At 38.7% G+C, this 13,112-nt stretch overlaps 1 protein-coding gene, 1 long non-coding RNA gene and 1 other non-coding gene across 3 annotated transcripts; all 3 read right to left on the minus strand.

Moving 5' to 3' along the window:
• Positions 1-897: 897 nt before the first annotated feature.
• LOC108822033 (uncharacterized) lies at positions 898-6,396 on the minus strand. The gene is made up of 2 exons (XM_056991546.1): positions 1,910-6,396; positions 898-1,274 (listed from the first exon to the last, which is right to left on the minus strand). The coding sequence occupies exon 1, from the start codon at positions 5,296-5,298 to the stop codon at positions 4,504-4,506; it is 795 nt and encodes a 264-aa protein (XP_056847526.1). The 5' UTR covers positions 5,299-6,396; the 3' UTR covers positions 898-1,274; positions 1,910-4,503.
• A 152-nt stretch (positions 6,397-6,548) lies between these two features.
• Positions 6,549-9,287, minus strand: LOC108820207 (uncharacterized). Its single transcript, XR_008937203.1, has 5 exons — positions 7,915-9,287; positions 7,624-7,839; positions 7,456-7,547; positions 7,085-7,374; positions 6,549-6,990 (listed from the first exon to the last, which is right to left on the minus strand). It is a non-coding gene; the product is annotated as an uncharacterized LOC108820207 (transcript).
• Positions 9,288-12,138: 2,851 nt separating this feature from the next.
• Positions 12,139-12,722, minus strand: LOC130498675 (uncharacterized). Its single transcript, XR_008937619.1, has 3 exons — positions 12,517-12,722; positions 12,281-12,368; positions 12,139-12,204 (listed from the first exon to the last, which is right to left on the minus strand). It is a non-coding gene; the product is annotated as an uncharacterized LOC130498675 (long non-coding RNA).
• Positions 12,723-13,112: the final 390 nt, after the last annotated feature.

Consider the following 13,112-nt stretch of genomic DNA (forward strand, 5'->3'; position numbering starts at 1 on the left):
TGAGAGAGTAATTCACTTTTTAGGGTAATTTGAGTGATATCAATAATTTGGGCTTCGAATATTGTTAACCGTTCGTAACTTCCCTATGTTCCTGTTTTTATGTTCAAATAAAAATAACAAATAATTTGGACTGAATATTGACAAAAGGACCAAGCCTTACCATATGATACATGTACATACTTACAAAACTTATCTATTCTATTAAATTCATATCATACAGAATATGATTATACTAACACACAAACATAAAAATTATGTTTCTTTAAAAAATAAAATTAAAACTAAAACTAAACAACTAAAATTAAAATTAAAAATTATGATCATGATCCGATATTCTACAGATTTTAGTTTAACGGGTTTTAAATAGATTTCTACATTTGGACCCGCCCTTTTATATTTTTAGTTTTATATTCTTTTAAAATTTTAATTTTTATATTTATATGTTTTAGTCATATTTGTGTTTTTCATTGTATAACATTTCTCTTAAATAATTAATAGGAGGTTTTAATCATTGTATTAAAATAGTTTGACCATACATATATCAATATGTTATGTTTCTATTTTAATAGTATTGACTAGATTCAGATTTGCCTTTAAAAGAGCTGGTATATTTTTTGTTTTACATATTTTAGAAATTTAATTTTTATATTTATGTTTTTAATCATATTTATATTTTTCTTTGTATAATATTTCTTTTAAATAATTAATAAGAGGTTTTAATAATTATCGTAAAGTAATTTGACCACACATATATCAATAGGTCATATTCCTGTTTTAGTATATTGATATTATATAATGAAAAAAGAACTTAAATAAAAACATAAATATAAAAATTAAATTTATAAAAAAATGTAAAACAATTAAATCTAGTATATTATTAAATTTTAAATGAAAAGATATCAAAAAATATTATGATATCAAAAGATATCATGATTATAGTAGTTTAAAGATTCTTTACATTATTATTTTTATTAAATTACATTTAATAAAAAAATTAAAAATGGTCTAACTTAAAAAATCACATATGAAATGAAGTTGTGACTTCTGTTTTAATATAATAGATACGGTAATTAAGTCTCAGAGATATGCGACGACGACGCACGCGTGCCTTTTGTGGTCATTACAACGATCGGAAAACACGTGTCGAGGGATCAATGGTGTTGGTTCATCCTTCATACGTGTGACTATAAGATCCGAAGCTGTTTGCTTTGAAAGTCGAAAATACCCTCGGAGCCCTTCCTTCCGGCTTCCGGAACTAGACAAAAGCGCATTATCTGATGATTATCACATTAAATTATTAGTCTTAAAGCAAGCACTCATTGAGTAGCCCCACATATTAAGGAGAACTAACTATATCATTACCACACATTCTTGTGTACTAACTTAATGCTTTACTAAATAAGTTTTAAAATGTTTATTTTGCTAGGATATTTTAAAAAGGAAAACATTTTATTTTATAAATCTCCTTTTTATTTACAATTAAAAATAAAAAATAATATTAAATACTCTTTTATATTTTTGTTTAAAATTTTATAAAAGAAAAATCGGTCATATAACCTATTATAGTTATCTTATTTTTAGAATTTCAGAAAAAATAAATTGTTATCAATATATATTTTTTATCATAAATTTTTATTAATTTTATAATTCTCACTAGATATATTTAATCATATCAATTAGCAGCTCTGAAGAACCAAACTAAATATAATGTTTACAATTATATATTCCTTAGGATTTTAGTAAAGTAAATTAGTATTAACTAAACTATTTTTAGATCTTTTTTGTTTATGATATTTTAAAAAGGAAAATTTCTACAAAAAGTATAACTAAAGTCCAATAAAGAAAACTATCAGAGAATAACCTATCTCTCTCTCTATATATATATATTTGTATATATAGAAAAACATACCTCTACAGCCGCTTCCATTGATTCCAGAATTTTTGAGATAATGGCGTCTTTGGATGACTACTGGTGTAACATCCGCTTTCCCCCGATACCGACCGGGGTTATCGAAAGGGAGTTATAGACACGATTATACTTTTATAGGCAACCCGCCGTGTCAGTTACTGGTCCCAAGAGTCGACGGTCGCATTGCTTTCTTTGAAATTCCGATCCACCCGTATCCATATACTTCTACTTACAGTCCTGCGCACAGGGAATGGAAAGGGAGGGTCCGAGTATTGGGTTACTCAGTGAAGTGACTCTAGACCAGCCTGTCCGTAAGACACTCTACATTACTCTATGCGAGAACCAGAACTGACTAGCTACTACAATCAACAATGCATAATAAAACATTTCATAACAACATCATTTCTAGCAACCTAGCTGTCAATTAATACAACGAACTCAGTCATTCCTACACAACACTCATTAATAGAATAGTCTCACTCGACAAACACAACCAGAGCAAACTGACTCCAATCAACCTAGACGTAGGACCTATAGCCATTTACGGACGTCCCACCTCGTGCCGGCCTATCATGGAAGGGGCGCCCTCTCTCGGGAAATCCGTCCCCCTCTCCAGCATCCAAAAGGCTACCCGGATTGCAGCACGTTGGCCCACTGGCTCTGTCTGCCCCCGGTCATTCATAGCCAGACACAGCCATTTTTCGGCTTGACTCGATCCTATGGCGCCTACACTTTTTCTTATTTGTATCCCGCCCTCGCGCGGTATCTTTCACATCACAACACTTCCCGTGGGTACCTCTTGTTAGGCTACTGTCCCACGGGTCCTAGACTCTAGACGCACACCCGTTCTTGGTTGTCCAAGCAGGACTACAAACAAGGTTCATTGACACTTCCACTTTCACATTCACATTCTTTAACTCATACTTTTACTTCCACTTTCACATACTCAAACCACTTGCACTTAGACTTTTACTCATACTCAAGACGCCACCCGTTCTCGGTGTCCCACACAAGTCACTTAGCACAAGAGTAATATGAACAATCACTAAACATGATGCTAAGGAATTCTCTACCACCACATGGGACCAAGCAAGCATACACTCAAACATCACAAACAATAACCACATTAACACAAGACAGTCCATTAATGTCCCTTTTAAACAGTGTGAAGGTTCTTATGCAGCATGATTCATGCACCTAACAACCTAGTATCCAACATGATCTACCAACTTAACTCACAAACAATGACTGACCAGATCTAGATCAACCAAGGATAATATAAAGAACTTGAAAGAGACTGGGTTCGGATCACCTCACCTTAACCTAGATCTGAATCTGGAACAAGAGACAAAGGGGAAAACGGATTCTGATCTGATCACCACCACACCACCACGCCACACGGCTTTCACCACCACCACCACCAATCCGACGCCGGCAAGGAGAGAGAGAGAAGGCGCCGAGGTTAGAGAGAGGAGAGATCGCGAGGAGAGGGAGAGAGAGATCACGCGGAAGGAGAGAGAAAGGAGAGAAGAGAGAGACGGCGGCGCAGGGGAGAGAGCTTGACGGCTAGGGCTTCCAGTCTCCGGGAATCTCTGCAGAGCTTCGCTTCTGTTTCTGATGGGGAGAAGAGAAGGGGGCTGCAGTTCTATTTATAGGGAACTGCAGAGAACCCTAGGTTTTTCACAAACGGGCCGTAGAGAAGCCCATACTCTCTTTAAAAAAAAATCAAGCCCGGAATAGGGATGTTACAAACTCCCCCACTTAAATGGAATTCGTCCCCGAATTCCGCGTGCGGGTCTCCATTTCTTAACATCCCTTATCCAAGCGGTCAACTAAGCATCGTCGTCTTCCAACGGTTTCTGCAATCCAGGATATCCCTCGGTACTATCTCGTTGCGGCTTTATACTATTCCCAGGTCACTTCAGACGGTATTACTTGCTTCGAGGTTCCATAGATCTTCTTTGCTTTGTCCTTAGTTCTCCCCCACTTCGATCAAGCATAAAAGGTTCTTAAACGATCTATCTTACTTTCCTTGTACAAGTACCTCCAGAAGTCCAATAGGTTGTAAGATTGCGCAAGCATTCATCAGCAGTATATGTACCCTCCACCTTCTTCCTATTGCAGCACATAAGCTTGCTACTCAGGTCTGTCTGTCCGTCTTGACGATCCCATTTCCATATGGTACATATAACTTTTGTGTCAACTCCATACAGATTCACTAATAAAATCGTCCTCGACTAACATGCTTCAACTCAGAATCTATGTCAGAACACTAAAGGTAACACCTTGTTCCCCATGACTGGTCGAATTCCCGGCTTAAACTCATTCGTCCGGATCGGAAATACACCCACATAATCACACATCACCCCCAGGAAACAAACCAGTCACTAACACTTTGCTCAGGGTCTTTAAAACCAACAAACGAATTTGATAAATAGAATGGAGTAGGACTACAATCGTTTAGAAAAGCTCAAGACATCTGTACAAACACAGAATGCCCATAGAAATGGAAAACACCAAAGCCAACAATAATAAATAACTCAATCAAACAAAAGCGCGAGTCCTACTCCTACGAAATGATCAAATGGCCTCAGCTAGCCACCATGATGTGGAGAAGCACGGTCGGCCTCGGATCCAGGACCAACCGCACTGGCACTCCTAGCTGCAGGCACCGGGTCGTCGTCCGTCTCCGCGTCCTCATCTGACTCGAAGAAGCGTGCATCTTGGTCCTCTTTGCCCATCTTTGCGAAGCACTCCTCTGCGGCTATTGCTTGCCCTGCTACCATTTTTACTAGTGCAAATTCCAACGGGGCCATGGCACCCTCAAGCTCGTCCTGAATGTCCTTGCGGAGCCCTGTCATGAACAACTGGCACCACTCCTCGGCTGGCTTCGACTTGCACTTCTTGGCCGTATCCATGAACTCCTTCAGGTAATCTCTTACAGTTCGTGGTTTCTTTTCCGTCTGGACTGGTACATCACAACTACCAGGTTCCTGACTTTCTACGAAGGCGTCTCTCCTCGGGGCTGAAAACTTGCGCGGATGTCCCCGCTTCTTCTTAGAAGGCTCTTCAACAAGCGGCTCAGAAACCCACTCCATATCTGACACTGGTTTTTCTTTCCTTGACCGACCCCGTCCTCGCTTACCCGAAATTTCTCCCGACTGGTACTCAGTCGATGCTCGAGCATACCGAATATCCCCACGCATCAGATCCTCCACCCATTCACACTGCATAGTCCGGCGCTCGAACGTCCGCATTGGAGGTCCCCACCGAGGTACCATTCTTCCTGCTACGCTGCGCGGAGTCCAGGGGTCGATCTGGGCCGGCTTTTCTGGTCCACTACGCTCACGGCTGTCACCATGGTCACCACTGGCTGGCGAAGACATCATGCAAGTAAAGATCCGACAAGAACCATAATAGAAGTATAGATATAATGGGTGGTTTTTGAAAACATCACACAACTTTCTCAAGCATCAAAACTTTCGCAAACTCTTTTCTTTTAAAATAAGGTTTTGAAAAACTTTGGAAATGCCGACCCCTTAGGATAGCACTAAGGGGTCTTAACCAGGCTCTGATACCAATTGTAACATCCGCTTCCCCTCGATACCGACCGGGGTTATCGAAAGGGAGTTATAGACACGCTTATACCCTTATAGGCAACCCGCTGTGTCAGTTACTGGTCCCAAGAGTCGACGGTCGCATTGCTTTCTTTGAAATTCCGATCCACTCGTATCCATATACTTCTACTTACAGTCCTGCGCACAGGGAATGGAAAGAGAGGGTCTGAGTATTGGGTTACTCAGTGAAGTGACTCTAGACCAGCCTGCCCGCAAGACACTCTACATTACTCTATGCGGGAACCAGGACTGACTAGCCACTACAATCAACAATGCATAATAAAAAATTTCATAACATCATTTCTAGCAACCTAGCTGTCAATTAATACAATGAACTCAGTCATTCCTACACAACACTCATTAATAGAATAGTCTGACTCGACAAACACAACCAGAGCAAACTGACTCCAATCAACCTAGACGTAAGACCTATAGCCATTTATGGACGTCCCACCTCGTGCCGGCCTATCCTGGAAGAACAAGCACGTCCCACCTCATGCTTGTTCTTTGCATTGAAAATGGGAACTATGGGAACTTTTCATAGGCAAGTCTTTTTTTTTTCTTTTTTTTTTGCACTATAATGATTCGTTTCATAAGTATCCCCTTTTCTTTTTTTGCAGGAGAAAGTCTCCAGTCTGGAGCTTGTGAAGGTGCTATAGAAACTGACGATGAGACTCCTCCGCTCCAGGCCAAAAGTTCAGTCCTCTATATAGCTTTTAGAGGACTGGCTATTGATGAGTCAGTTGAACAGAAAGTTGTGATCAAAAGCATGTCTCTTAAGGTCACTATCTATTTTTTTTTTCTTTTTTAATTATAACTATTTTTTTTTAAATTATACAGAGATATCATGACCCCACAGAAGTGGTCCAGACTAGTCACGTGTTGTTACATGTCGGTCCTCTGTCCCTGACGATGCCGAAATGTTAATTCTCCAGTGACCGGGATTCAAACCCAGGTGGCGGAACTCACAGCTGTGAAACCTTTACCACGTCTGTGTTTGCCTTTGGATTTGAGTAACAAAAAACAATTCAAGCAAAAATAATCTAAGGATAAAATCATATGATCTACGAACCAATGATCTTAAGCCTCACGTTATCTTGAGGACAAAAGCGAAAGATTAAAGAAAGAATCAAGAAGAAGCAGAGTTGTCAAAAGTAGAACCGACGTGGTGGATTACGAATCCATAGATTTTGCGTTTCAGTCGTTCAATCTTGTCCGTTAAATGCATTGTTGGGATCTGGTTTTCTTGGTCAGACACGACACGGTCCAACCACTCGTTGACTTGTTTCAGCTGAGACAGAACTGCAGCTATGGAACTACCGTCTAAAGGCCGCGCATTTTTGTTGTCTAACGACTCTTCCACGAACCCAATGAACCACGTTTGCATCTCAGATCGTACGCTCACTGCGAATTTAGCTGTCTCGTTCATGCCATCTTTGTCTGTCCACATCCCAACAATGTTGTCTGAAACCACCACAGTTACAAGTTTTTTTTAAAATAAAATATTTTACTCTGTTGAATGAAGAGATGAAAATTTTGTTTCAGTTGAAGAACAAACCTGTCTTTGTAGAAGGTCCGGGAGAGAGGCGAGTAGGCGTTTGTTTCTTCACTGAAGATGGTGATTCTAGGCTGTTCTGGCTTTTGACCAGTGAGACCACCTCGAGGTTAGTTGCTAATGCAGCTTCAACCCAAAGAGAGACTGGACTTCGTTGATCAGATGAAGACCGAAAACTATCTTCAGAAACAATCTGACTGTATTTCGTAACATCTCCATAGATTGTCAAAAACTTGTTGATGATTCGCAATGGATTCTCCTGTTTGGAGGCTGAAGAAAGCTCAGCGAATTTACTGTAATATCCACCACAAAATGGTGTGTCAAAGACCAAATGAAAGTTGATTGCCAAAAGTTTTTCAATTTTTCTTTTTTACCTTAAACATCTAATAATGCACTCATTGGCATTAGCCTCCTCCAATGCACGAGCCGCAGCTTTAGCAGCAAAGTTTCTTCTTTGCAAAGCTTCCTGTTAAATAAATCAAATATACAATCGCATGAGAGGATACATAAACTCAAGTGTCTTTAGTCTCAGCGTCTTTCACCTTTGCAAGTCTAGCGAGGTCCCCTGAGATGCTATCCAGTGGAACACTACCATCCGTCCATTTCCTATCATGATAAGTGATCCCAAGTCCTTCAAAAGCTGAGACTTCTTCTTCCACTAAACTACTCGCAGATGAACAAGACTTGGCTTTCTCTTCACATGCTGAAGAATCACTCTTTCGCCTATTTGCATCACTAAGACGTCTCGTCATAGCAGCCTGAAACAATCGTACATTCTCAATTTCAGTTCATCACACAAAACACAAGTATCAAACTTTATTCCACTTTGTTACCTGAGTACGCAAAATCCCTTGAAGATCAGTCTTCCTCTTCTCCTTGTGCTCAGATTGAACACTTCCATCAGGTTCATCCCAGTTCTTTCGGTTACCATTCTTAGCTGTAGATCCGACAAGAGCCTCAGACACTTTGGAAATCCCCGCAGCAATTGCCGCCATCTTCTTCTTCCCGAAGAATCTCCAACCATGGGAGACATTTTCAAACCACTTGAAAGCCTCCTCCCCGGCGAAATCGACAGTCTCCTTCCACTAGGAGATGGTATCACCTTCCTTCCGTTAGGTGACGGTTGCCTGTATCTTGACGGCACAACGATGGCTGCCTCTCTAGCAACCTTCCTATTCTCCTCACGCGCCGCCGCAAGGCTCGGCACTACGCATTTCGACGGAACCGGAGACGCGGATCTCCTCCCTTTTGCGGAAACCGCAGGAGATGGATCTCTTTCTACAGAGATGTTCTTCTTCTTCCCAGCTGAGACTGACCGCTGCTTAGCCGAAGCTGGTGAGGAGAATCTCTGCGGCGTCTGCTTAGTTCTCTCATTGCGGTTTTGGTTCACAGGAGCAAGCGCTGGTCTCTCTTTCGTAACGGCCCCCGCCACGTCATCATCGTCATAGTTATCTAGTCGTTTGTTGTTTAAGTAAACAGCTGGCCTCTCTTTCGTAACCGCCGCTGCCACGTCATCGTCATAGTTATCTAGTCGTTTGTTGTTCAAGTAAACAGCTGGCCTCTCTTTCGTAACCGCCGCTGCCACGTCATCATCGTCATAGTCGTTGAGTCGTTTGTTGTTTAAGTAAACAGCGATTGGGTCGAGGGAGTAGTCAGAAGCGGGGACAGGCTGGATGACGAAATCTCGCTTGGATCCGCGTGCGATCAGCGGCTCGGGAGTTCCGACGAAGGCTTGACGGCCGCCGGCGACGGGGCGGATTTCGGCGGCGCGCGGGAGAGGAGTGGAGAATTCGAGGCGTTCGAGGTAGATGAACTGGCCGAGCTGGAGACGGTTGGTGAGGATGAGATCTGTGTCGCGCTCGGAGAGGCAGACGTAGGTGGAGTTGAGAGAGTCGGAGATCTGGACGTAGAAGCCTTGGTTAGGGCGTAGATCGGACCCGGCGAGGGCGGGTACGATTCCGGTGACTTGGAGGATGGCGGATCTGTGGTCTCCGGTAGGGCGAGTGTTGGAGTTCATTGATTGGAGGAGTTTCAATAGGATGCCTGGTGCGAGAGACGCCATTTTTGTTTTGTTTTGGGGTTAGAGGAGGAGGTATCAGATGTGTGATGTGAGTTTTAAGAAGAAGAAGAGTTATTGAAGCTTTTGGCGTTACGATATTCAAATTTTGAAATCGTGATTTCTTTATTTTGTTTTTTTATTGTTATCTCTGCATAACGGTTACTTGTTGACAGACAAATGTTTTGTGTGATTAAATTATGCTGATTTGTTGTAATTTGTAAATCTATCTTATTAAAACAGAAACATTTTATTGGACCTAACATTTATTTTGTAAATTTTTAAATTAAATACACCTTTATACTTTATAGTTAAACTTACATTAAGTCATTAATGTTTATTCCTTTATACTACTATTTATGTTTTCAAACAATATATTTATTTCTTTATACTACTATCAATGTTTCCAAACAATATATTTTTTATACTACTATCAATGTTTCTAAACAATACAATAACTAATCTTAGTTATGTTATATCTATCATTTTCTTTTTAAAATTTTGTAGAAACGTCATAATTTCATAAAATGTAAAATAATGAACTTTAAAATTTGGAGTATAAGATTACAAATTATGAAATTATTACAATTTAAATCAAATTAGATTACATATCGGTCATCCAACAGTTCTATCGGTTAGTCTCGGGTTTTAGTAATTTTTTTAATATGAATATTTTAAAAACCTAAATTGAATTGTTATATCTCCGAATTAACCGGTATAATCACAATCGGGTTAAATTTAAAAACACTGATTTAAATGCAAAAATATTTTAAATACACACTTTTAAAAATTACCAAAATATTTGTTAAGTTATTAGTAAAATTTTTCATCGTAAAATATTCCGCGCTTCCAAAGCGCGGATCAAGATCTAGTTATGACGTTAAGTCTGGAAATGCATCATGATTAGAGAGACAAGTTAAATATAATTACACTGATGAGGGTAATTTTTTTTTTTTTGAAATTACGAACTGTAACCAACTAGTTTTGTAGAATACAAACGTTTTTCTCTCCTTACTCCATTTCTTAAAACATGTTGTTATTTCTATTTAGTTTTGTCTCTCTGAACTGGGAGAATTCAGCTCGGATACCAATTCATCTCGTATGTCTTTATATCCAAAATGAAAAGTTAAAATATTTACTTTATAATTTAATGCCGTTTGATCAATACTATTAAATTAGCAGTGTAACTTATTGATAAACATTTGGTCCAATTATATTTTTCACATTTTACTAACTAACTGTCATTATTCACATATAAATATAGCTATCACCATAATTTCCAGTTATTATTATAACTTCCCATCACTTCCTATATCTAGGGCCATTACTCTTTTCTTTTGTTTTGAACATTGGTTTTCATAAATTACTCTCATTTATAATAAACTAGGGTCGGCCCGTCCCTACGGGCGGGAAGTTATAATAGTTATTTTATATATTTTAATTTTATACACATTTGAATTATAATAATTTAGCATACATATAAATGTAGGCAATGAAGAAGTTTGTTTCTTAAATTTATTAATTGTTATAGTTTTTTTATAAACTGATTTTAATTTATTAAATATATCCATTTAAATGATTAATAAACAAAAAAATTTAATTAGTTTCTAAAGATAATGTTTACAATATGACAAATGTTTTAAATATTTATAAGCTTATGTAAGGAAAACTGTATTTAAAGTGCAGAAAATAGAAAAAGCTTCTGAAAATAAGAAAAAAAAAATAATATCTGAATAATTTTAATAATAGATATTAGAGAATGAAGGGGAATGGAAAAATTATTGGTTCAAGACTCAAGTAGATGTTTAGCAAATTTAGAGGGGTTAATAAACTAATTAATGTATAACATATCACCAAATCTTTTTTTAAGGTGCAAAGAAACTTCAGTTTCCAAAATACACATGGTCGCACAAAGAAACTTTAGCCGCACCCCCGCCACTGGTCGCATCAATCCTTGATGTTGTTTATATGGCACTCCTCAGTGGTTGTTAACATGGTTAGATAACACACCCATACATCTGCCACTGGTCGCATCGATCCCATTTGTGAGCTGATCAATCTGTCTTTAGATTTCAGAACTTATTTATTATTTTGACTAAAGATATAGCTTTTTGGGTGGTTTCAGTTTGTCAGGAAGGGTCGAACAGGACGTTGCTATCCAAACTGGAAAGAGTTTGAGACTTGAGACTCGGTAAGTGGAGGAGAGCATTCGACCAGATGGAATGGAGCTTAAGAAATAGAAGTATTGGTCTATTTAAATCCTATTTGCTGGTCTGTGAAAAGTTTTGACAAATCTTTAAACTTGTTTTTTTTTTTTGATTTTGCATTAGTCTGTCTCTTCATTTTTGCATTGCGGTCTGATAAATCAAATCTTATATTGTATCATAAAACTGCTCAAGATTTGAGTTTTATACTTTGTTAAGGTGTTATTGTTTGGGTTTGTGAATCGTGTGTGAACCTTTTTTTGTACCAAATATTGTTTGTAATGGAAACTTAGGTTGTTGAATGATATTTTTTTTTAAATTTTTGGATGGTTTTAGTAATAGCTTGTTAGTCAAGTAATTGCTGAATTTCTATACCAGATTTGTGAGCTTGTTATTTTAATGTTTGTACTTCTAACACATGCGAAAGATGAGTCAAGGAGCTAAAGTTTCTTGGCACAGTTTGAGCAGGAATCGGTACAGATAAAATCAATTGCCTACATTGTCGGAGAATCAGAATTACACAGAAACTTTCACATTCAGTACTAAAACATTTAAATTCTGGTTAACATGCCTGAGAGGGAGCAGCGATGACAAAATCATTGAGCACCGCTATGCTCAGAGATTCCACCTTAGCATTGCCCCTTAGCAGTGGAGCTGCTGGTGCAAGTCCTGTCTTGCGCGACCAACCTGCATAATTGATAAAGTTGTTAGGCTTAGCTATAAACATTTTGAATCTCACCAAATTAGTAAATGTATAGAGACAACGATTCTCAAGATGTTACCTGTAGAAAAAAAATCTCCTGCAGGTGTTTCCTTGTCAAAGTATAAGTGTGTGCCGGTGGTGGCAATCTAACACAGACGGGCTGCATGATGAACAGAGGGTTAATGCTGTGAACATCCCTAAACAACTGGCATGTAGGTTTCAGCTTGGTTGCTTACCTCCCACAATCTTGGGGTTGACGCTGGTTGCAACCACAACCCTTGGGTCACCTCGCTTCATTTCTAGTTGATTGTGGCGCTTAACAACCTGAGAGTCAAAGAGACTCATAGTCACAGACATGTCACTGATAACACACGTACATATATTGGTGACCAAAATGTAGTTATTAGGTTAAAACAATACGCAGATAAAGTAAGAAATTCTTGCCAATCTTACTAAAGTTCAAGTAACTTACTTGTCCATCTTAATGGTTGCCATAACATGATTATTGTCTTGAACAGGGTCAGTGACAGTACTCTTCAAGCAGTTATCTCAACAGTAAGATCTGTAGGAAGAAGTATATCATATATCTAATCCGGTAGTCAGAAGAACAGAAAGAGCAGCATTACCTGTGTTTGAGACAGCGTTAGTAAACAAAGAGAGAGTCGCCGGAAAAATCACATCACGGAAAGCATAAATAAAAACCATTAAATACAAAGAACTGGAAACACAGCGTTCATAAAACAGAGAGAGAGAGAGTTGCGCCGGAGAAATCATTCAACCTAATTTTCATGAGCATAAATCTGAATATAAGAATATAAAAAATGGAATCCCAACGTTTATAAACAGATGAAACTTTGCCGCAAAAATCAAAATCGAAAATAAATAAAGACCTGGAAAAGAGCTTACATTTACATCTACCAGGAACAAATCCAACCACATGAGCTCCCCATCGCGCTTCACATTCCTCGCTTCCCAGAAACGAAGCAGCCGTGCCTCCACAATTGATGAACACTTCCCGACCTTCAAATTGGAGAAGAACACCTTGGAGTTAGCCAAGACAAATCAAAT

The sequence above is a fragment of the Raphanus sativus genome, chromosome 8, assembly GCF_000801105.2.
Source record: "Raphanus sativus cultivar WK10039 chromosome 8, ASM80110v3, whole genome shotgun sequence".
Taxonomy (NCBI): Eukaryota; Viridiplantae; Streptophyta; class Magnoliopsida; order Brassicales; family Brassicaceae; genus Raphanus; species Raphanus sativus.

What these genes read in the sequence shown, in the direction of transcription:
- LOC108822033 (XM_056991546.1), bottom strand. Translation starts at nt 5,298, where the DNA reads ATGATGTCTTCGCCAGCCAGTGGTGACCATGGTGACAGCCGTGAGCGT.